This window comes from Tachyglossus aculeatus, chromosome 4 (assembly GCF_015852505.1).
Source record: "Tachyglossus aculeatus isolate mTacAcu1 chromosome 4, mTacAcu1.pri, whole genome shotgun sequence".
Classification (NCBI taxonomy): Eukaryota; Metazoa; Chordata; class Mammalia; order Monotremata; family Tachyglossidae; genus Tachyglossus; species Tachyglossus aculeatus.
Genome location: NC_052069.1, coordinates 102,975,624 through 102,998,613, shown reverse-complemented (window position 1 = coordinate 102,998,613; position 22,990 = coordinate 102,975,624). Strand labels below are relative to the sequence as shown.

The 22,990-nt window shown below is 54.7% G+C and overlaps 1 protein-coding gene across 4 annotated transcripts; it reads left to right on the top strand.

Moving 5' to 3' along the window:
- Window positions 1–665: 665 nt before the first annotated feature.
- LHX2 (LIM homeobox 2) lies at window positions 666–21,319 on the top strand. Of its 4 annotated transcripts, XM_038745311.1 has the most exons (5): window positions 666–785; window positions 2,997–3,199; window positions 4,281–4,684; window positions 12,264–12,469; window positions 20,443–21,319. In XM_038745311.1, the coding sequence occupies exons 1-5, from the start codon at window positions 666–668 to the stop codon at window positions 20,728–20,730; spliced, it is 1,221 nt and encodes a 406-aa protein (XP_038601239.1). In that variant the 3' UTR covers window positions 20,731–21,319. The 4 variants fall into 4 exon arrangements, 1 of the variants encoding a protein (XP_038601239.1); XR_005450369.1 differs by lacking the exons at window positions 666–785; window positions 2,997–3,199; window positions 4,281–4,684; window positions 12,264–12,469 and adding exons at window positions 14,518–14,838; window positions 18,813–18,999 and having other exon boundaries at window positions 20,443–20,531; XR_005450368.1 differs by lacking the exons at window positions 666–785; window positions 2,997–3,199; window positions 4,281–4,684; window positions 12,264–12,469 and adding exons at window positions 14,518–14,838; window positions 18,795–18,999 and having other exon boundaries at window positions 20,443–20,531.
- The last annotated feature ends 1,671 nt before the right edge of the window (window positions 21,320–22,990 follow it).

Sequence of the window (22,990 nt, the reverse complement as noted above, 5' to 3'; positions counted from 1 at the left end):
CTGCCCTGTCCCCGTCTCCGGGCCCTGCCCGTCCCGTCCCCGCCCACTCCCGTTGCCCGGCTCGCTCTCTGTCCGTCCTCGCTCCCTTCGAAGCCGCTTCGCCCGGCGCCCGTGCCGCTAGCGATGTAGGTGCCCGGCCTCGGGGAGGCGGCGGGGGGCGCGGGGCAGGGCCGGAGGCCGAGTGCCCGGCGGGGGGGCTGCGGGGCGGCCATGCACAAGGCTCCGGCCCCCGCAGCGGGAGGCTCGAAGCTGCGCTGAAACCTCGGGCACCGCGGGGAGACGGCGGAGCGAGCCGGGAGCACAGGGCGCATCCCACTCCCGGGGGCCCGGCAGGGGCCTGGGGCGGGGAAACCTCCTCCTCCTCTTCTTCCTCCTCCCCCTCCCCCTCCTCCTCCTCTTCCTCCCAGGCCAGCTCCGAGCCCTCGCTGAGAGCCCCCTCCAGACCCCTGCCCCTTTCGGCTACCGCTGCTTCCCACCTCCCGCAACCCGCGCCTCCTTCACCTTTCCTCCCCCTCTCCTGCTCGGCCTCCTCTTCCTCTTTCCTCCTCCTCCCCCTTTTACCTTCTCCTCCTCTTCCCCCACCCTCCCGCCCCCCACTCCTCGGTCTCCTCCTCCTCCTGCTTGTCTTCCTCGTTGGCCGCCGCCCGCCGGCCCTGCCCGCCGCGATGCTCTTCCACAGCCTGTCGGGCCCCGAGGTGCATGGAGTCATCGACGAGATGGACCGGAGGGCCAAGAGCGAAGGCCCGGCCATCAGCTCGGCTATCGACCGGGGCGAGACGGAGACGGTAGGCGCCGGAGGCCGGGGGTAGGAGGTCAGGGGGTCGCCCTCATTGGCCAAGATCCCCACCACCACCACCCTGCACCCCAGACCTTTCCGGGCAATCGGGGCCCGGGAGGCGAGCGCGGGGCTTGTGCGGGAAGGGAGGTGCGGGCCAGGCCCGGGGTCGCCCAGTGGGTCAGGGGGAGGCCGTGACCCCCGGCCCCAGAGCCTTCCCCAAAGTTTCAGGGGACCAGTCGGGGAGGCATTTCGGGTGACTGTCCGGAGTGTGAAGCCGCGGACTAGCCTTGGGAGGCAGTAAAATGAGCCCAGGTTGTATGGGTGTGTGTGTTTGTGTGTTTGTGAGTGTATGTACACACTCGCACCCCCCTGGCCCCGGAGCCCAGGGGGCGAGGCGGCTCCGGACCGGGTTCCCTCCTCGATGGGATGGAGATGAGAGAGACGCGGGCGGGGAGAGGCAGAAATCCTCGCTCCCAACGTGGCCACGAGCCGGGAGGCGGGTTGGAGACGAGGGCCCGAGGGGAAGGACGGATCCTCGGATCTCCTCTTGGGGTGTCGGGGAGGGAGGGGGGCAGGGGGAGGGTCAAGCCCGCTCCCCTTCCCCTTCCCTTCCCATTTCCCTCCGTCCTCCTTCCCTCCGAGCTGCGGGGCCTGGGGAGGCGGGGGCACAGCCGGGAGGGCCGCGACCCCGGATCCGGAGGGACCGCGTTCCCCGGAGCATTTTCCACCGGCCGAAATTCCCCGCTTTTTCTCCTCTTTCCTGCTTTTCCTTGATGAATCCCGGGAGTCTTGGATTTCGGCGGAGGAAAGTCGACCTCCAGAGCCGGCCCTGCCAGGCCTGGGAGGGGAAAGACGGAGAGAAAATAGCGATTGAATCGCCCTTGTCCCCGCGGACTGCCGCGGCCGGGGCCGGGGTCTCGGTCTCCTCCCGGACTCGCGTTTTCGGAAACAAATAGCAGCCGCTACCTGGTCCCTCCTCAGCTTCGAGCCGCCGCCGAATTTGGAGTTTGGTTTCGTTTTTTTTCCCTGGTTTTGTTTGGGTTTGTTGAGCGGATCTCTCCAGCCGGTCGGATATTTTCGATTTTCGGTTTCTGGGCCGTGTCGCCGGGCGGTTTCCGTGGCGCGGGCGTGGAAAGTTTAGGGCTTTGCAGAGATTTCTTTCGTTCCTCCTGAGAAGCCCCGGTTGGCCTGGGGAAGCAAGGCCCCGACCCAGCCCGGGCCCCTCCGTGCCTACGGGAAACGCTCCCCAGCTCCACGGTGGAGTGACCCCCGCGGTCGAACCGCTTGCTCAAACCGGGTCAATCCTTCTCGGTAGGCCTCGACCCTGCCTGGCCCAGAAAGGCCCTTTCAGCCCAGGCCTGTGTGTGTGTGTTCGAGGAGGAGACGGAGGGCCCCAAGGACCGGCCCAAGAGGGGAGCGGGGACAGAAACGGCCCCGGGTCCCTCTGGTTTGGGCCTAAAATACGCCGAGTATCCACCTCGCCCTGGTCCCGGCTCGAGGAGGGCGCGGATCGGGAATTAAACCTTGCCCAAACCGGGGCCCGCAATCTGGGTGAGGGGCGACCTTCTCCTCCGGGTTGGGACGATCGTGGCGATGTGGTCATTTCGACCCGACAGGAAGAGGGAGTGGGGGGGATCGCGACCGGAGGGGGCCCTGCGGATGGACCAGGGCCCGGGCTGAGGGCTACCCTGGGGGTTCAGGGGCACAGGACGACAGAGCCCGCTGTCGGAGCCTCCTGGCTGGGGGCGGTAGTTGATCTTCCAACAGGGGCCCGAGGTGGAGAGGAGCAGAATGGGGAGGGTTTTTTTGTTTGTTTATTCGTTTTGGGTTTTAAGAGAAAATGATCCCTTATTGCTGGAAAGGGTCTGGAAATTGCGGCACAGGGGGAGGCAGTGAAGAGGGGAGATAGCCCGCTGCCCTCTCCACTTCACAAATCTTCTTCCCCCACCTCCTTCCCGTTGAAGGCCGGGACTGAGCCTTCTTGGAAGGGAATGGGGGAGGGGGAAGAGTGGGGTGGGAGGGGGCTGCAAGGGGTAGGGCCTCCTGAAAAGTGCCCAGGAGACAGCGGCTTCCAGGCCGGAGAAGGCCGGGGTGGGCAGGGTTCGGCCGGCCGGAGGAGAGGAGGGAGGCAGGGAGGCAGGCGGCTGGCCGGAGGGGTGGGGGGGCTATACCCTGCCTGCGGCCGGAGCTGACCGTGCGCTCTCCCCCCTCCCGCCAGACCATGCCGTCCATCAGCAGCGAGCGGGCCGCCCTGTGCGCCGGCTGCGGGGGCAAGATCTCGGACCGCTACTACCTGCTCGCCGTGGACAAGCAGTGGCACATGCGGTGCCTCAAATGCTGCGAGTGCAAACTGAACCTGGAGTCCGAGCTCACCTGCTTCAGCAAGGACGGCAGCATCTACTGCAAAGAGGACTACTACAGGTACCGCTCCCCTCCCCCAACTCCCACCCCTTACCCCTCACCCCTCGGCCCCATCTCAGACCGACAGGGTCGCTGCGGGACCCCTGGACACCGGTCGGGGGGGGGAAACCCTGGAACAGCTAGGAATGGGGTCGGGACAGCTCCCTCCATCATGTCGGGGACACCGGACGCCCTCGACCCCACCTCCACCCCCTCTTCCCTTTGAAGTTGAAGGGGAAGAAGCGGGGCGCAGCCTCTTGCACCCCGGCATTTGGTCTCAAAATAGGGCAAAGCCGGAGGCGGCAGCTGGACCAGGGAAACTGGTTCCAGGGATTTCCCGCTCGATTCGAGGGAGCCTGAGATCGGGAAGAGAACAGGGAACTACCCCGCTGGAGGGCGGGTGGACGGAGACTGGAGAAACGAAGCCGCCAAAGCGCCTTCTCCTAATGTCTCTGCCCTTCTCTGTGTCTCTGTCTCTAACTGCGTCTCAGTGGCTCTGTTTCTCCCTGTCTCTGTCTCTCCGTGTCCGGCCTCGCCAGGCTGTAGGTTTGGGCGAGTTTCTCTGGCCCTGGGGCTGACAGGCCTCCAGGGAGAGGGGCGGGAAGGTGGTGTAGGAAGAGGTGAGAGAGAAGGAGGCCTCTCCCCAGGGCGGCGAGAACGCGGAGCTTCCTGAAGGAGGGAAAGTGCGAAAACAGCGCTAGCTGTCTGGGTTGGTGGGGGACAGAGGAGGCGGGAGAGGAGGAGAAGGGGGGAAGATGGGCCCGGAGAACTGGCCGGGTGCCTAGGGAGCGGGCCCGCCTTCAACAGCCTGGGGGTTCTCTTCCTTCCCCTCCCCCCTTACCTTACCTTAGTCTCCTTCCCCGGAGAGGGGGCCAAGCCTTGCAGAGGGTGTGCGTGTGAGTGTGTGAGAGTGTGTGTGTATGTGTGTGTGTGTGTGTGAGAAAGAGAGAGAGAGAGAGAGAGAGAGAGAGAGAGGTTGAGGATGGGGCAGGGGGAGGCTGCTCTCAGCCAAGAGATGTGTGTGTTGTGGGGTTAATCGTCGCTTGGAGAGAAGAGGGGCCATCCCACTGACCCCCTCCCCTCTGCCTTCACTGCTTCCCAGGCGGTTCTCGGTTCAGCGCTGCGCCCGCTGCCACCTGGGCATCTCGGCGTCGGAGATGGTGATGCGCGCCCGGGACCTGGTCTACCACCTCAACTGCTTCACGTGCACCACGTGCAACAAGATGCTCACCACGGGCGACCACTTTGGCATGAAGGACAGCCTGGTGTACTGCCGCCTGCACTTCGAGGCGCTGCTCCAGGGCGAGTACCAGGCGCACTTTAACCACGCCGACGTGGCGGCGGCGGCGGCGGCGGCGGCGGCGGCCAAGGGCGCGGGGCTGGGGGCCGCAGGGGCCAACACGCTGGGCCTGCCCTACTACAATGGTGTGGGCACCGTGCAGAAGGGGAGGCCGCGCAAGAGGAAGAGCCCCGGCCCCGGAGCGGACCTGGCGGCCTACAACGCAGGTGAGCCTCCCGCCTCCCCACAGCCCCCAGTCCAGTCCAGTCCTGGCCAGAACGCGCCGCGCAGCATCCCTTTCCAAGGCACCCGGATCCGGGCCTTGGCCCGGGTCGGTCCTTCACCCCGCGCTCTCGGAGCGATTTCCAGCTTCGGGCCTGGGTCCCACGGGAGGGGGATGACTTAAGTCCTTGTCGACCGGGAGGCTGCCGGGATCTGTAGACCGAGCAGGAGCTAACAAAGTTTGGAAGATTTTTTTTTTTTTTTTGGTTTTGGGCGCGCGTATGAGGTATCTTTGTTTTGTTGTTGTTGTTGTTGTTATCTTCGCTTCAGCTGCAAGGAAGGTGTTTGGAAGCCAGGTCAAGATGGGGAGAGGGGAGGGGGAGAGAAAGTGGGGGGAAAGTAGCGTGGCTGGAGATGGAAATCTGGAAACCAGAGATTGTAAATTAGCGCTTTAGAGAGCTGTGAATTTCTTTTGGTAGCCCGGTTATGGAGGAGGGCGGCTTGCTGCCGCCGCCGGTGCGATCCTGAGGTGGTTCTTCCGGGCCTGGGCGGGGAGGCCAGAATGCCGACAGGGATGAGGACGATGGAGGAGCCGGGCCGGGCCCCCGCATCCCTCCCGGAGACCATTCGAGGCAAGGGACGAGGGAGCTGGTGACGCGGGGGAAAGGCCCTCGCCGAGGGCCCCGGAGATCCGCGTGGGAGACGCGAGGGAGCTCTCCGCCACCGCCGTTTTCTATGTCCTTGAGCGCTGGGAGTGTGGGTTTGGTTTTTGGAAAGGGGCCTGGGGGTGGAATGGGAGGGTCCCGGCTAAACCACAGTCCTGTCCCTCCGGGTCGGCGAGCGAACTGAATAAATCGAAACGTGAATTACCTGAAAGAAAATGAATTCAGCAGCGAACCCAGAGGGCCCCGGCCCTTTAAAAGTTTGGGAAATTTGGAGCACACTCTGGGGCCCCGTAAGGCACGGCTTGGGGCCTTTATTTTGGGGAAGGTAGTGGCGGGGGGGACTGGACTGGGACTACACTTTTCCCTTGCTTTCTCCTCTCCCCCTCCCACCCCTACACCATCGTTGTCAGATTTGCTGGACCCCCGGCGTCCCCCTCCCCTCGTCTTCTCCATCTCCGGCGTTGCGGGGTGCGTTATTTGCGCGAGATGGGGCCGAGAGGGGTGAGGGGAAGCTAAGAGGAGAAGGGTGAAGATGGGAAGAGCCAGGAGGGCATTCTACCCGGGAGATGGGGGCAGGTCCTGGGGGCAGAGGGGAATGGTGGTGGCGAGGGAGGGGAGGGGAGGGCGCGGAGCTTGTGCCCCCTGCATTCGGCGGCCGGGGGACACAGGCCGTGCCCGTCTACAGGGAATCTGCTCCCTCCTCGACTTTACGGTTGACGGTTGGTTTGGCTCAGATTCGCCTCCTCTAGAAAAAAGGGCTCTCCTTTTCTCAGTTTTTTTGTGTTCTCCCCCCCGCCCCCGCGCCACATACTTCTTTTTCTCCAACCGCGGCATCCTTGAAGAGGACAGATGTTGGGGTTCAGAGGACCCGATCGGGAAACCTTCAAAATCTGCCGGAGCGGTAGACGGCTCCCCAGTTCCTCCCCACCTTCTTACAACGGACACAACTCGGGCCCTTACAATGACTTTTTACTTTTATTTCGTTTGCGGGATGACTTTTTGAGGGGTTTGGTTTCTTTCATTTGCTTCCTGTGCAGGGTACCCCTAAAGGCCAAAGGAATTCCTTAGTGGGGGGAGAGGCCATAAATCGGGGTCTATTTCGTTAAAATAGAGTATCCATAGAAGCACTCTATTTTAAAAATCGATGCAGAAGGTGAATTTTCAACCATTGTGACTTCGTGGAAGTTGCTGCGAAAGGGAGGGGCATTGGGGGACTTTTCTGTGTTTGTTCGGAAGCTGAGTTGGTTAAACTTTGAAGCAAACGGGGTTTCTGGGTCTGTGAAACGGTCATTTTTGTTTGTTGTTGGATCTACAGTAACTGCTCCTCTTCTACTCAAGGCACAGAACCTCCCTTCTTTTTCCTCCCCTCCCTCGTTCCCTAAATCTCCCGGAATATTGGTGATTGGGAGGGGGGAGGGGAGATAAACCGAATTTGTGTCCTCACATCTAATTGAATGGAAGTCGCCGTGAATGTATACCGGATCGGGACCGCTTTTATGGGGAAGTCGGGCCCGGCTTTGGGAAAATTTTTCCCCCTCTAAGGGGTGAAATAGAAGTGGGGGTGCCCTCTCTCGAGCTGCGTTGGGGTTGCCTTGTAGAATAAATGATTGATACGTACACTCCCCCTCCCTCCCAACCGGTTGTGGTGGCAGGGAGATGGAGGGCTCGGCTGGCGGGTGGGAGATGTGTATGGAGGCTGACAAGTGGAAAATAACTTAGAAGGCAGCCGGACTTGAGAAAGTCTCATTCTTGGTCTCTTTCTGTTTCTCTCTGTGTGTCTCCCTCTCTATCTCCGTCTCTATCTCTCTCTGTGCTTCTCTCCGACTCTCTGTCACACCGTCTCTGTGTCTCTCTGTCTCTCCCTCCACCTCCCTTCCTCTCCTTTCTTTTCTTCTCTTTTGAAGAGGGCTCTTGTGATCATTTCCCCTCCTCCTCCCGGTGGGCGAGTGCCTGGATGGGATTGGGATAGGCTTGGGGAGAGGAGAAAAAGGGCTAGGTATTTTGTATTCTACTGTCTTATTTTGGAATCTAAACCTGGGGATTGCCGAAAAGACATATTTTGTTAATATGTTTTGTTTGGTTCTCTGTCTCCCCCTTCTACACTGTGAGCCCACTGTTGGGTAGGGACTGTCTCTATATGTTGCCAACTTGTACTTCCCAAGCGCTTAGTACAGTGCTCTGCACACAGTAAGAGCTCAATAAATACGATTGATTGATTGACCCAGGACGAATTCTCCGTTGGCGGAGTGAGCAGGATCCCCCACGGCGCGGAAAGTTTCTTTCGTTCAGCTCTGGTCTCCCCCCACGAGAAAAGCTCAAATTGTCCTCAGAAGGGACCCCCACTTTTGGAAACCCTGTTGTGGACAGGGATTGTCTCTCTTTATTGCTGAATTGTACTTTCCAAGTGTTCAGTACAGTGTTCTGCACACAGTAAGCGCTCAATAAATACTATTGAATGAATGAATGAAACCCTTCTATGTTCTCGGCCCCCCACACTTCCCCTGTCAGGCCGGAGATGCGCAGGCGCGGGAGGTCTTGGGGCGGGGTGGGGGGCGCAGGGAGCCGGGATGAGCCATCTAGGCTGGGCCTGGGTTGGGGGAGGGTGAAGGGAAAGGAGCTAAAACCGGGCACCCCTCTCCCCCAAAAAAGTTTCATTCTAAGGGAGGATGGGAGGGAAGGCCGGACGGGGGTTTATCCTTGTAGGGATGGGTTTCCAAGGGCTTAGTACAGTGCTCTGCTCACAGTAAGCGCTCAATAAATACGACTGAATGAATGAATGGGAAGCTCCGCCGGACAGGAAAGAGTTAGGTGGTGTTGGGGTGGTGGTGGTGGCGGCGGCGAGGGGAGGGGGCTGGCTGGCTACTAGACTGGCTGGCTGGCTAGCAGGCTGGTTGGCTGTCAGTGCGGGGCGCTCTGTCTGTCTGCAATCCCCAGGAGGTGGAGCCCGGTGGGATTAGAGGCCTCTTCGGAAAAGTTGTGGCTGTTTCTTCAGAAATGTATTTTCGACTTCCAAACCGGATTTCTGGGGCGGTAGCTGGGACTGTGGACTCGGCCCTTTCGCCTTTCTCCTCTCTCCGGGGCTCGGGACTGGGTGGGGGGCCGAGGGGAGGGGCGCGGCAGGGCCGGGCCAAGGAACCCCTGAAGGCATCTATTTTGGAGTCGTCGGGTCCGGGAGAACCGGGAAATGCAGGAAAAGAGGGAAGAGCCGAGAGGAATACCGTCAGACCCCGGCCTCCTCTCGGATTGCGTTCTGGGTGCGAGGTGCGGATGGGGCGCTCTGGGTGCGGAAAGTGCTTGGAGGCGTAGATTGTGCCCTGGTTATAGGGCTTGCGCCCAGGATATGCGGATCTTGCGCCGAGAGCTCTGTTTGCGCGCCGGTGGAGCTTCCAGGAGCTTGGGGATCCCAGGGGAAAGAACGATGAAAATCTCACCCCTTCTTGGAGAACGAGCAGAGCCAGGGGGAGGGCGCTGCGGGCGCCGAGCTGCGGCCCGAAGGCGACGCCTTTTTTTTTTTTTTTTTGCCTGGCGGCGTAATTACTGATTTGATTCCAATCCATTATTTAGACCATTGAACCTACAATCTCGTCTTTAGTAAAATGAGGCGAAGTCAGATTTGATTACAGGTTCAGTCCCGGCGACAAGAGCTCGAAACCCTATGGGTTAATAACAGATCACGAGTAAATTATTCATGATTTCACGAGCTCTTTAGCTCCATTGAATTGGCCTAATTGAGAGGAAAAAAAAAGAGAAAGCACAACCCCTCCCTCCTCTTCTCCCCTTCCATTTCCCCTCCAACTCCTCCCTCCTATTTCCCTCCTCCCTTCCTCTCTCGCCCTCCTTCCCCCTACCCCTTCTCCTTTTCCTCTTTCTTACTCCTCTCCCCAGGTCAGAGGGAAGACAGGCCACTCCAGGCCCAGGGAATCGCAGAAATGACCAAAAGAACCAGAGTAGGAGAGCCTGGCCCCTCCCCGTTCCCTTCCCTTGGGAGCCCCATCTACTATCTTTACCCCCTCCCATTTCCCGTCCATCATTCTCCCTAATAATAATAATAATTATGGCCTGTGTTAAGCGCTATGTGCCAGGCACTGTACTAAGCGCTGGGGTAGATACAAGCTAATTGAGTTGGACACAGTCCCTGCCCCACTTGGAGCTCACAGTCTCAAACCCCATTTTACAGATGAGAGAACTGAGGCCCAGAGAAGTTAATGACTTGTCCAAGGTCGCAAAGCAGACAAGTGGCAGATACTGGATTAGAATCCATGACCTTCTGACTCCCAGGCACATGGTCTATCTACAACGTCATGCTGCTTCTCCCTAGGAAGGTTGACCCAACCTGTCCGTCCCCCATAAAAAAATGTCCTTCCTGCTGTCCTTTCCTTCTTCTCTCCCCCACCCCCAAATAGTGGTTTTCTAGAACGCCTACCCCTTTCCCTCCCTTCCCCGGGCGGGCCCCTATCTCTCCCCAACCCCGGTCTCAACTCAAGCGCGGCTTTGGGCTGGGGACCTGCCTGGAGGGATGGTAAGTCGCCGGTGGAGTGGAGGATAGAGGAGATTTTCCCCAACACACCACCGGCGATTTACCATCCCCCTAGAAACCTCAGCTGTCATCTGAGCGGGCTTTGGGGACCTTGAAAAGGGATCTCCCAAGCGTTTAGTCCAGTACTCTGCAGAATGGGCGCTCGGTCAATACTTTTGATTGGGAATCCCCCAGACACACCCCGCCCTTTCTTCTGCCTCCTTTCCACATCACCCCATTCCCTGCGCAGAGGGCTCTGGTCAGGTGGGGAGCTGCCCTTCCCTCCCTCTTCCCCGGTCCCCTCTCGTACCCCGTCTGCGAGTCCAGTTCAACTCCAGCAGGGTTCAGTTCGAGAGGGAGCGGCGACAGGATCTGTGGGGTCTTCAGCCCCACGGGGTATCACCTTCCTCGCCGCCCCCCCCCCCCCCCAACCCCAGCTCTGTCTTCCTGTCTGTTCCTGAGAAACTACTTCGCCAGGGACTAACACTCTCTTCACCTCCCAGGGCCCAGGGCCCGGGGTAGGAGTAGGGGTCAGTCAATCAATCAATCGAATTTAATGAGCACTTACTGTGTGCAGAGCACTGTACTAAGCGCTTGGGAGACTACAACACAACAATATAACAGGTCAAGGGAAGATGTGATCGAGACAGGCCCATAGGTCCCTCTGGCCCTACCTCGGGTCAACCTGGGACTGAGACAGAGGGGAGGGGCGGAGAAGGGAAGAGAGATGTCGCTTGTCCTCTGTTCCAGTCCTCTCTTTCTGGGGACCAGTCAGGGTCATTGCAGAGGGAATGGGTTTGAGGAGCTTACAAAGATTTAGGGTGTGGGGGAGGTCTTCCCCCATCCCTTCTTTTCCTTTCCGCTGGAGCAGCTGACAGAGCAGTGGGTGCTAGAGGAACCGAGGAAAGGAAAACGCAGCTCATGAACACCCACTTCTCTAGAGGTTCAGGTCTGAGGTCAATCAGTGGGATTTATTGAGCGCTTACCGTGTGCAAGACACTGTATTAAGTTCTTAGGAGAGTACAATACAACAGAGTAGGTAGAAACGTTCCCTGCCCGCAATGATCTTGCCGTTGAGAGGGGGAGACAGGCATGAATATAAACAAACAAATAAATTAATAACGGGTATATACAAAAGTGTTGAAGACTGAGAGTGGGATAAATACTTATTTATGGGATGAATACTTGGAGAAGCAGCGTGGAAAGAGCACGGGTTTGGGAGTCAGAGGTCATGGGTTCTAATCCCAGCTCTGCAGCTTGTCAGCTGTGTGACTTTGGGCATGTCACTTAACTTCTCTGTGCCTCGTTACCTCATCTGTAAAATGGGGATTAAGACTGTGGGACAACCTGATCCCCTTGTATTCCCCTCAGCGCTTAGAACAGTGCTTTGCACATAGTAAGCACTTAACAACTGCCATTATTATTATTATAATTATTATCTTACCTTCCCTTAAGGTACAGATCCAAGTACATAGATGAAGCAGAAGGGAGAGGAGAGTCGGGGGGGAAGAGAGTTTAATCGAAGGAGATGTGACCTTAATAAGGCTTTGAAGGTGGGGAGATTTTGAGTTCAGAGAGTTGGTTTTTTGGGATTTGGGGGGTGGATCAATACACCGTCTTCCCCCTGGGGAGGAGTAGGCGGGTTTGTTGAGGTTAAGACAGGGGGTTTAACGGAGGGGCTCTTCCTGGGCCAAACTGGCAGAGTTTCCGCAGCAGGGGTTTGCTGGACTCTGAGCAGTCTGCGTTGAGTGTGGAGCCCCACTTCGCAGGCCTGGAAATCAGTAGACTCGGCATTTCCTTCCTTGTCTGTCTGTCGTGGTGGCCTTTCCCTACCCTTGTTCTTCGGTTTTGAGCTCCTTGAAGGGCAATGTCTGTGCCTAATTTTCACCTTTATCATTTTCCCTGGAGTCTAGTACAGGGCTCTGCACACAGTGCACGCTTAATAAATACATAAATACCATCACTACCAGAATCAGGTTATAGTCCCAGCTCTGCCACTGGCCTGCTGTGAAGCCGTGGGCAAATCACTTAAAAATCTCTCTGGGTCTGCGTTTCCTCATGTGTAAAATGGGGATAAAATAGATTTGAAACCTCGTGTGGTACAGCGACTGAGTCTGATCTGACTACCTCGTCGCTCCCAAACCAGCACATAGTTAATAATAATAACATAGTTAATAAAAATAGCATAATTACAGGACGGACGGACAGGCGGTGGGTAAGGGCCGGGGACCCGGGGGTTTTAGGCGGTGACTTTCTTTAGGGCTCGTCCTTCTCACCCCGTTTCTTTAAGGTACCAGGCCTTCGGGGTCTTCGAGCAAGGTAGGGGCAGAGTGCGGCCGGGACTGGTTAAATCATCTCCCACCCCCTCGTCACCCACTCTTTCTCCTTCTCCTCGCCCTCCAGCACTGAGCTGTAACGAGAATGACGGCGACCACTTGGACCGCGACCAGCAGTACCCCAGCAGCCAGAAGACGAAGCGCATGCGCACCTCTTTCAAACACCACCAGCTGCGGACAATGAAGTCTTATTTTGCTATTAACCACAATCCGGACGCCAAGGACTTGAAGCAGCTAGCTCAGAAGACCGGCCTCACCAAGAGAGTTTTACAGGTAGGTTGAGGGGACGCTGGGGGACGCCTTTAGGGCGCCCCCCTACACACACTCCTCCCCCCCCAGATGGACAGCTCTCTCTCCCAGATCGCCTAGGTTGGTGCTTTCGCTGATATTAAAGTTGGAGGAGGAGTGAGGAGGTATCAAACTTAGTTTCCCTTACAAAGCAAGCTGAAGGCGAATCCTCTTCCCCTCTCTTTCTGCCTGTGTGCGTCTTTGCCTGTAGTGGTAAGAACAGTGTTTATTAAGACCAACTGGATGAAATACACTGCACTAAGGGCTTGGGATAAGTACAACCCAGAGAAGGGACGCCATCCTGCTCACAGGAAGCTGTGTAATAATAATGGTTTTTGTTAAGTGCTTACTATGTGCCAAGCACTGTTCTAAGCGCTGGGGTATATACAAGTTAGTCAGGTTGTCCCACGTGGGGCTCACAGTCTTAATCCTCATTTTACAGATGAGGTAAGTGAGGCACAGAGAAGTTAAGTGACTTGCCAAAAGTCACATAACTGACAAGAGGCGGAGGCGGGATTAGAACCCACGACCTCTGACTCCCAAGTCCGTGCTCTTGTCACTGTGTGTGGTGAGTCTGGGAGTCTCTATCACTGTCGTCCTGCTCCCGTATAAATCTTTTATTGGGTCGGGCACCTGCTTCTCAGGATTTAAAGTAGGTTTTTTTTGTTGTTGTTTTCCGCCTACTATTTGAATCTTTTTTTCCAATCCCCTCGGGGGTCCCGCCACTGCGCTCTCCAGTCTTCTCCTGCTACAACAGGAAGGAGGTGGAAGCGAGTCGATGAGGCTTATTCCTCTGCTCCGGGAGAACACGGTCCCGGTTCAGGGGCTTCTGTGAATATTTACACGCAAAAACTAAATCTAAACTTTAATTTGTTTTGTCAATCAGGGTAGACAGAACAGATTTGCCTCCGTGGTGGAAATGAATAATAAATGGATGTTTCAAAGATTAAAATGCATTAATTTCTAATGCGCAGCTTTGTCATTTCTAATGAAGTGGAGACACGGCTCGTTTGGATACACTGTTTCCTTGCGGCCCGGAGATGATTGTTTCCGCGAGGGAGTTTTAATGGGAGCGGCGGGGGAAAGGGCCAGGCCGGGAAGTTTCAGCTGCTTCCGACTTGAGCCCCGCCTGAAACGTGCTGCGGTGCCTGCGGGGCGGGTTTGAAAATCCGGGCAGACCGTTGGGGCCGCGGAAGGAGGAGAAGAGATAGAGAGACAGACACAGAGAGAGATTTTGCTGTCTGAAATGTGAGCGGAGGGTTTGGGACGGGTGTGGGTGAAAGACAACTCACAGTCATATTTTTCCCCGAAGTTAAATGGGTTAAAACAAAAAAAAAACCTTGCATTTTTGGTGCTATGTGTATTGAGGGGTAATGTTATGGAGACAGTGTGGGGGTGCGAGAGGGTATGTCACGGGCTAGAGTGGGGCTCTCTGCGCCCACCCCCATGGATAAGCTCGTTGTGGGCAGGGAAGGTGTCGGTTTATTTTTATATTGTGGTCTTCCAAGCGCTTAGTACAGTGCTTTGAGCACAGTAGGCGCTCAATAATGATAATAATAGTAGTGGCATTTGTTGAGCGCTTACTATGTGCCAAGCACTGTTCTAAGCGCACGAATGAATGAATGAACCCAGGTTTCCCCGGGTGAGGAACTCCGGGGGGTGGGGAGGGGCTTGGTGACTTTACTTGTACATATTTACTATTCTATTCATTTTGTTAATGATGTGCATATTCTATTTGTTCTGACGATTTTGACACCTGTCTACATGTTTTGTTGTCTGTCTCCCCCTTCCAGACTGTGAGCCCGTTGTTGGGTAGGGACCGTCTCTCTATGTTGCTGACTTGTACTTCCCAAGCGCTTAGGACAGTGCTGTGCACACAGTAAGCGCTCAATAAATACGATTGAATGAATGAATGAAGCGGCCCCTGTGACGTAAGCCAAGTGGCTTTGTGACGTCAGCTCGGTCTGGGCCAATCACACGCCGATGCGTCTCCCCGCCCGCTCCCGGCCCGCTCGTTTGTCTCCCCGTTCCCGGGGTTGGGAGCCTCCAGGCTGGAGATGCGGGGACCGGGCCGGACATTCTCCCCGTCCCTTCCTCCCCTCCCAAGCTGGGCCGACTCCCATTGGAGCTGTAGCATTGCGGACTAAATCCGCACGGGCGCACACCAAGGACCCAGGAGTTGCCCCCGACCCCAAGGCCGAGACCGCAGGATTGTTTTGCATATGCTGCCCTTTTCGGAGCCCCGGCTCTGCACCTCTCCTCCCACTCTGCTTGTTCGGTCTTTTAAGGAATAGAAAGGAAGGGTTCGGCTCGGACTCCTAGGATCCCCTGGCACTCTCAGTCTGGGCTCACAGGTAGTAGTAGTAGAGAAGCAGCGCGGCTCAGTGGACAGAGCACGGGCTTGGGAGTCAGAGGTCATGGGTTCTAATCCCGGCTCCGCCACTTATCGGCTGTGTGATTTTGAGCGAGTCACTTCACTCCTCTGTGTCTGTTACCTCATCTGTAAAATGGGGATTGACTGTAAGCCCCACGTGGGGCAATCTAATCACCTTGTAACCTCCCTAGCGCTTAGAACAGTGCTTTGCACATAGTAAGCGCTTAATAATTGCCATTATTATCATCATTATTATTATTAGTCCCGGGGTGCGCGGGTGCCCTGGTCTCTGGCTGGTGGGGTACTCCTTCTCTAGACTGCAAGCTCGCTGGGGGCAAGGAATATGTCTATTTTTGTATATCTCTGGCCTGGAATAATACTACTACTACTAATGGCATTTGTTAAACGCTTATTATGTGCAAAGCACTGTTCTAAGCGCTGAGGGGAATAAAAGGTGATCAGGTTGTCCCACGTGGGGCTCACAGTCTTACTCCCCATTTTACAGATGAGGTAACTGAGGCTCAGAGAAATTAAGTGACGTGCCCAAGGTCACACAGAAGACATGTGGCGGAGCGGGGATTTGAACCCATGACCTCTGACTCCCAAGCCCAGGCTCTTTCCACTGAGCCACGCTGCTTCTCCCTCCCTTCTCAATGCCCTCCCTCCTCAAATCTGCCAGACAATTACTCTTCCCTCCTTTCAAAGCCTCATCTCCTGCAAGAGGCCTTCCCAGACCGTCCCACTTTTCCTCATCTCTCACTCCCTTCTGCGCCGCCCTGATTTGCTCTCTTTGCTCCTTCCCCCTCTCCCAGCCCCAAAGCACTTATGTCATATATCAGTCATTTTATTTATTTGTATTGATGTCTGTCTCCCCCCCCTCTAAACTGTGATCTCGTTGTGGGCAGGGATTGCCTCTTTTTATTGTTGTATTGTACTTTCCCAAGCGCTTAGTACAGTGCTGTGCACAGAGTATTCATTCAATCATTCATTCAGTTGCATTTATTGAGCACTTACTGTGTGCAAAGCACTGTACTAAGTGCTTCGGAGAGTGCAATATAACAAAAAACAGACACATTCCTGCCCACAACGAGCATAGAGTCTAGAGGAGGAGACAAACATTAATATCAATAAATAAATATATAAATAAATTACAGATATATGCAGGTATATATAGATACATAGATATAGATATATAGATCATCAGGTCCCACATGGGGCTCAGTAAATGCTTGATAAGTACGATTGAATGAATGAATGAATATTGTACTCTCCCAAGCGCTTAGTAAAGTGCTGTGCATACAGTAAGTGCTCAATAAAGACGATTGAATGAATGAATAACTTGGGAGCCGAGGTTCGGGCTTCTCGGCCGGCAGTTTTCCGGGACCGAGCGTTCCCTGAACTGGATCTATGCAAGCACAGAAAGATCGTGACTTCCTCTTTGGATTTCAATTTCTTCTGCCCCTGGAGGGACCCAGGACGCCTCGGCCCTTAGCCCAGCCCCGACTCTGGGGAGGTTGCGTGAGCTCCAGCGGCGGTTCTGGGTTCCCATGGAGCCGATCTCGCCCAGCCCCGTCTCCCCACCCTCGTACACGTTAATCCCAGGGCCGACTCTCCTCCCCGGGAGCCCGAGGACTCAAGGGTCCGGGTTTTGGCATGTGCTTGGGGTTGCTTCAAACCTTGAGACTCCGGGCTGGGATAAACCCCTCCCTGTTCGGTTTGGTCTAATTCAGATTCAAGCTGCAGTTCGGGAGATGCTTGGCGCCTTGGCAATGGATACGTCGAAAGATAATCTGAAACTCTCCTCTGTCCTGTCACCAGAGGTTTTCTCAAATACCCAGATATTCTGAGTTGCTTTTCCTCCAGTTTCTCTGTCCTTTCCTTGTTATCGAGCAGTGAAAAGATTCTGAGGCCCGAGCCAAAGGGGGAAAAAAACCCTAGGTAATCCACAGTTTGAATAATCAGGTGCTGAATCATCAACAGTGGACTGTTGCTCATGGGAATAGGTGATGCGGAGGTAGGGTAGGCTTCCACTCCCCTCGCTGGGGGTGGGAGCTCAGCCCCATGTCTACCCTTGCCCTTCCCACACCCTACAGCTGTGGGCGTCTCCATTGCTCCCAGGTCAGATCCCCCCTCAGCCTTGTCCTGAATTCACTGTAGGGGCTTGAAGGCAATCCCAGGCATGTGACAACGAAATGATGTTCGGACAGGCGTGTGTGTAGATTTGCCCTGGGCTAATTTGAGGGTTAAGTTGGCCAACGTCATTTCTGGGTGGTTTCTTGTCAACAAGCTGGCACTGAGCCCCAGCCGTGGGTTGGATGGAAGATTTGAACCAGATTTCTAGCAGTAGAGAGAGAGACAGCCCTCTGGGATGATGGGAGTCCCTGGAGTTAGGATCCCCGTGGGCCTGTGAGGCCTGAAAATAGTTTTAGTGGCTGGAAAATAGTTTCATGCTTGAAAAGCGTGTGTTGCTGGGGAGGGCAGTTAGGCCTGGATTAGGTCAGGGGAGAGTGGAGATTAAATTAGCCTTCCCCTTTTCTCCTCCCCTTCCCTCCCACCCTCCAAGTGTCCAGGAAGAGATTAGGCAAAATCAGCTGACTTGGCCTTTTCTTCTCTCCCAGCATAAATGATTATTCTCCCTGGGGTAGTGGCAATTGGCTAGGCTGGATTAGTGAGTCCGTTTTACTCTTTAATTTCCTGAGTAAACCAGTCTTGGCTGTGGAGTAGTTTTTCGTAGTAAACTCCTGGTGTAACAATGCTGCCCTCAAATTCCAAATTAAAGGGACATTATCAATGTCCTAGCCCGTTCCCTGAAAAATGGTCACATCCAAAAGGAGTAAGGGACATGCCGGGGGACAGGTTAGCCTATGAAACATCCTCCATCCAGTGCTGTGGTCTTCAGGGAATAGACCAAAAGCCCAGGCATCCGAAGATCTAAACCCAGTCTTGCCAGGAGAATGCCCTTATCTCAGATTTTCTTAGATTTGACCTTGTCTGAATGGCTATCCAGACCTCAGTAGCTCCAGGGAATCATGATAATCGTTTTTTTTTTGTGGCTCCCCCCCCCCCCCCCGCCCCGTTTCTGAAACAAGGCTGGAAAGCCCAGGAAAAGGGGCCATAGGGCACTGAGGGAAAGTTGGGAGAAAATTGGTAGTAGTTCCCAGCTCAGTGCAATTCCTGGCAATTCACTCAGTTGGGATAAACCCCATCATCAGAATCTGGGTGCTACTGGGTGAGCCGTAGTCTCGTGCTCTGGCCACAGAATGCAAGTTTGCCCCCTATTTTGCACCAGACTGCATCTAAAATCATATGTTTCTATTTCTTCCTCCTATCTGTAATTTATTTTAGTGCGTCTGTCTTTCTCAGCTAAACTGCAAAATTCTTGGGGGCAGGGATTGAATCTACCAACTCTATTATATCGTCCTTTCCCAAGTGCTTAGTATAGTGCTTTGCACCAAGTAAGCACTCAATAAATGCTTCTGATTGATAGTGTACTCCCCCACACACTTAGCCTAATGCTCTGCACTGTTTAAATGTTATTGTTAATTGTATTTATTGAGCACTTACTGTGTGTAAAACACTACTAAGCGCTTGTAAATAGAAAGAAACCACTTTACAAGTTGCAGTGATTGCTTTTCATACCATTAGTGATAACAGGCTCCAGATACAAAATTTGCAAGGGAAGTTTAAACCAACCCATCAAATCCTAGCCCTTGTGAAGTAAAAGGTGAAAATCTTCTAAAAGTCCAGCTCTTTCACCTTGTACAAGAGATGCCTGGAGTTCCCTGCTGGACAAATAACCACCGGGTACCCCTTGCCCCACAGTAACCCTCGGCAAGAGATACCAGAAAGAATGATCATTAAGGTCATAGGTGGAGGATGAGCTGGGACAAGTGTGACATTCTCCTGCAGCTCGAGGGTTTTTTTTTTTACTGTCAGCCCTTTCCGTGTCTCTAGGAGATGTAGTTATGCCACAGCTTCTCCTGGGCCTGCTAGGTGGAAACCACTCACCTTTTTTGCTACAACCAGTAGTAGCGTCTGTGGGGAAAATGATACAGAATGCTGATTTTACTAAGCAAGAGAAAAACAAGATCACCCCTTCCTTCCCCCGCCTGACCGGTCGACTGTACTCCCAAGTGTCTGGGTATGTGAACCAAGAGGTGCTTGGATAATTCAGGTTTTTGTTGAGGACCATGTCCACCGATTTTTTAAATGGCATTTATTAAGCGCTTACATGTGCAAAGCACTGTTCTAAGCGCTGGGGAAATTACAAGGTGATCAGGTTGTCCCACGGGGTGCACACAGTCTTAATCTCCATTTTACAGAGGAGGGAACTGAGGCACAGAGAAGTGAAGTGACTTGCCCAAAGTCACACAGCTGACAATTGGCGGATCCGGGATTTGAACCCAAGTCATCTGACTCCAAAGCCCGTGCTCTTTCCACTGAGCCACGCACCGATTCTGTTGTATTGTGCTCTCCCAAGCAAGAATCAGAGTGGCCTAGTGGATAGAACATGGGCCTGGAAATCAGAAGGACCTGCGTTCTAATCCCAGGTCTGTCACGTGTCTGCTGTGTGGCCTTGGGCAAGTCATTTCACTTCACTGCATCTCAGATACCTCATCTGTAAAAGGGGATTAGGACCGTATTGACACCTACTTGTTTTGTTTTGTTGTCTGTCTCCCCCTTCTAGACTGTGAGCCCGTTGCTGGGTAGGGACCATCTCTATATGTTGCTGATTTGTACTTCCCAAGCGCTTAGTACAGTGCTTTGCACACAGTCAGCGCTCAATAAATACGATTGAACAAATGAATGAATTGAATGACTGTGGTTATCCTGATTAAGTTGTACCTATCCCTGCGCTTAGTACAGTGCCTGGGACATAGTAAGCGCTTAACAAATACCATTAAAAAATATAATTGATTGATTCTGCACTCAGTCAGCCCTCACTAAATACTACACTGATTTATTTGTTGGTGTAACGCTCGAATCTTACAGTGTAACTAGGATAGAGCTCTAGTGAGGGGATTTCACCAGCTTCTTCGCATGTCTCATATTCCGATACGACCATGTGTTTCACTTCCGCAGTCGGGCTTGCATTTTAATATAAACCACCCTCTGTTGTTGCAAGACCATCATGATTCCACAGGCACAGGAAAGGCCAGGGGAGGCCAGAAGCCTGGGGTTTGGTGATTCGAGATGTGGGAGAGGAGGTGACACCTCTGCATCAGGCAGAGAGAGTGGATACAAATCCTGAGTCAGAGAGGTGGGAAAAGAGGCAAAAAGAAGGGGGAAGGAGCAGAGAGAGAAAGGGAAGGATGGAGGAAGGATGGGAAGGAGGGTGCAGAAAATGGGAGAGGAGAGCAGGGAGAGAGAGGGCCAGGAAAGCCCCGCTCAAAGGAATTTATCTTGTTGGTACCAAAACAACAAAAAAAGTAGTTCCCGAAGAATGCTGCTGAGGGAGCCTGTTGCACGATTTGAGTTGTCAAGGAAAGCTGGGAAGTCCATAGATGCGATGTGTTGATGATGACGCCGACGATTGTCGCTGCAGCTGTCTTAAACGCTCCCCCGTTGTGTCGCCCCGTTTCAGGTTTGGTTTCAGAATGCCAGGGCCAAATTCCGGCGGAACCTCCTTCGCCAGGAAAACACGGGGGTGGACAAAACCTCGGACTCCACGCTGCAGACGGGGACCCCTTCGGGCCCGGCTTCTGAAATCTCCAACGCGTCCATGAGCCCCTCCAGCACCCCCACCACCCTCACGGACTTGACGAACCCCACGATGCCAACTGTGACGTCTGTCTTAACTTCTGTGCCTGGGAGCCTCGAGGGTCACGAGTCGAGGAGTCCCTCCCAAACAACGCTCACGAATCTTTTCTGATGACTCTTTCCTCCGAAATTTCTTTAAAAAAGAAATTCCTCTTAGTTGAATTCCAAGTGTATTTTAATAGGGGCTTCGAGCAGCTAACTAACCACATTTTAGGATCGCGCCTGGAAGCAGAAGGGAAAAAAAGAAGCGAAATGTGTTCTGGTACTAGAGAGTGTGGACTGAAGAATAACTTGGAAGGTCTATCTGCAACACAACATTTGTGTAACTGTACAGTTTTGTGGACTGGGCAAGGGAAACAACGATTAATTTAAGTTGGCTAAAGCTTCTTGTATTTTCAAAGACTGCCATGTGCCTTATATACTGTTTTATCTACACACTTTGGGTTACATGTCCGTTCTCTCTCTCTCTCTCTCTCTCTCTCTCTCTCAATCTCTCTCTCTCTCCCAATCTCTCATCCTTTTTCCACTCGCCCCCCTTTCTCTCTGTATATTTATGACCAGAACAAACATGTTAAAAAAAGTTTGTTACTTTGAATAGTCCTAAAACCCCCTCCATCGGTTGCTTTGTTGTTTTAGAATTGGAAGGTGGAAGTCTGTTGGAATATCCGAATTTGTAAAATCTAACCAGTAATAAAACCACTTTACGGAAACCCAGGCGCAGGCGGGGCGTCACTCGGCCGTTAGAGGCGGAGTCCTGCGGCAGTTCGGGGGTTAGGGTTAGGGTTTGAAGTTGGGGTTTGGGATTGGGGTTAGGGTTGAGAGTTGGGAGTTGGGGTTAGGGTTTGGGATTGGGATTAGGATTGGTGTTAGGGTTTGGGGTTAGAATTTGGGGTTAGGGTTAGGAGAGGTTCCCGTTAACATTCTGGCGGGTAGCATACCGGCTCGGCGTCTACCTCAGAGGCTGGGGCGGAGCGGGGGACGTGTAGTAGCCGAGGGAGGAGTCGGCGGTCCTGCAATCGCAGCGCTGCTTTTCTACTCCCGAGCCGCCTTCCCGCCCCGCCGCCTCGCCCTTCCCCGCGTATCCTCGCCTCTCCTCGTCGCCCTTCCCCGCGCCTCCTCCTCGCCCCTCACCACGCCTCCTCCCCGCACCCCCTCTCCGCCCCTCCTGCTCGCTCCTCTCCGCACCTCCTGTTCGCTTCTCCCCACACCTCCTGGTCGTTCCTCCCCGCACCTCCCGCTCGCTCCTCCCCGCACCTCCTCCCCGCACCTCCTGCTCTCCCCTCTCCGCGCTTGCTGCTCGCCCTTTCCCGCACCACCTCCCCCGCACCTCCTGCTCGCCCCTCTCCGCGCCTCCCTCTGGCCCCTCCCCGCGCCCGAGGCGTCCTCGACAGGCTGTGCTGGGAGTGCGGGCGTGCAGGCGGGTCCTCGCCCCGGCCCCCCTAGCGGGCCGTTCCCAGGCCCCCAACCCTCCTCGTCCTCGGGTCCCTCCCGGAGGCAACAACGCCCCCTCCCCTCAACACCCCTCCTCCCCTCCCCGCCCCTCCATCCCCCTCCCCGCTCCGAGTCGGGGGCGCATTCATTCATTTATTCATTCGATCGTATTTATTGAGCGCTTAATGTGTGCAGAGCACTGTACTAAGCGCTTGGGAAGTACAAGTTGGCAACCTACAGAGACGGTCCCTACTCAACAGCGGGCTCACAGTCTAGAAGGGGGAGACAGACAACAGACAAAACATATAAACCAAATAAAATAAATAGAATAAATATGTACAAGTTAGAGTAATAAATATGTACAAACATTTATACATGTGCTGTGGGGGGGAAGGAGGTAAGGCGGGGGGATGGGGAGGGGGAGAGGAAGGAGGGGGCTCAGTCTGGGAAGGCCTCCTGGAGGAGGTGAGCTCTCAGTAGGACTTTGAAGGGAGGAAGAGAGCTAGCTTGGCGGATGTGCGGAGGGAGGGCATTCCAGGCCAGGGGGAGGACGTGGGCTGGGGGTCGAAGGCGGGACAGGCGAGCGCAGGGGAGGGAGAGGGAGGAAAGAGGACTCCCGGAGCCTCCCACCCACTCCCGCCCCATGTGAATGGAGCTTAAATTATTATTTAGTTATTTTTTTTTGTTAAGCGCTTACTATGTGTCACGCACTGTTCTAAGCGCTGGGGTAGATACAAGGTAATCAGGTTGTCCCGCGTGGGGCTCACAGTCTTCATCCCCATTTGACAGATGAGGGAACTGAGGCCCAGAGAAGTGAAGTGACTTGCCCCAGGTCACACAGCAGACAAGTGGCGGAGGCGGGATTAGAACCCACGACCTCTGACTCCCAAGCCCGGGCTGTTTAATAATAATTATAATAATGTTGGTATTTGTTAAGCGCC

Bases quoted from the DNA above. Each gene is read 5' to 3' on its own strand.
- LHX2 (XM_038745311.1), top strand. From the start codon at position 666: ATGCTCTTCCACAGCCTGTCGGGCCCCGAGGTGCATGGAGTCATCGAC. The intron at 786-2,996 runs GTAGGCGCCGGA...CCCTCCCGCCAG, and splicing joins ACCGGGGCGAGACGGAGACG to ACCATGCCGTCCATCAGCAG. The intron at 12,470-20,442 runs GTAGGTTGAGGG...GCCCCGTTTCAG, and splicing joins TCACCAAGAGAGTTTTACAG to GTTTGGTTTCAGAATGCCAG.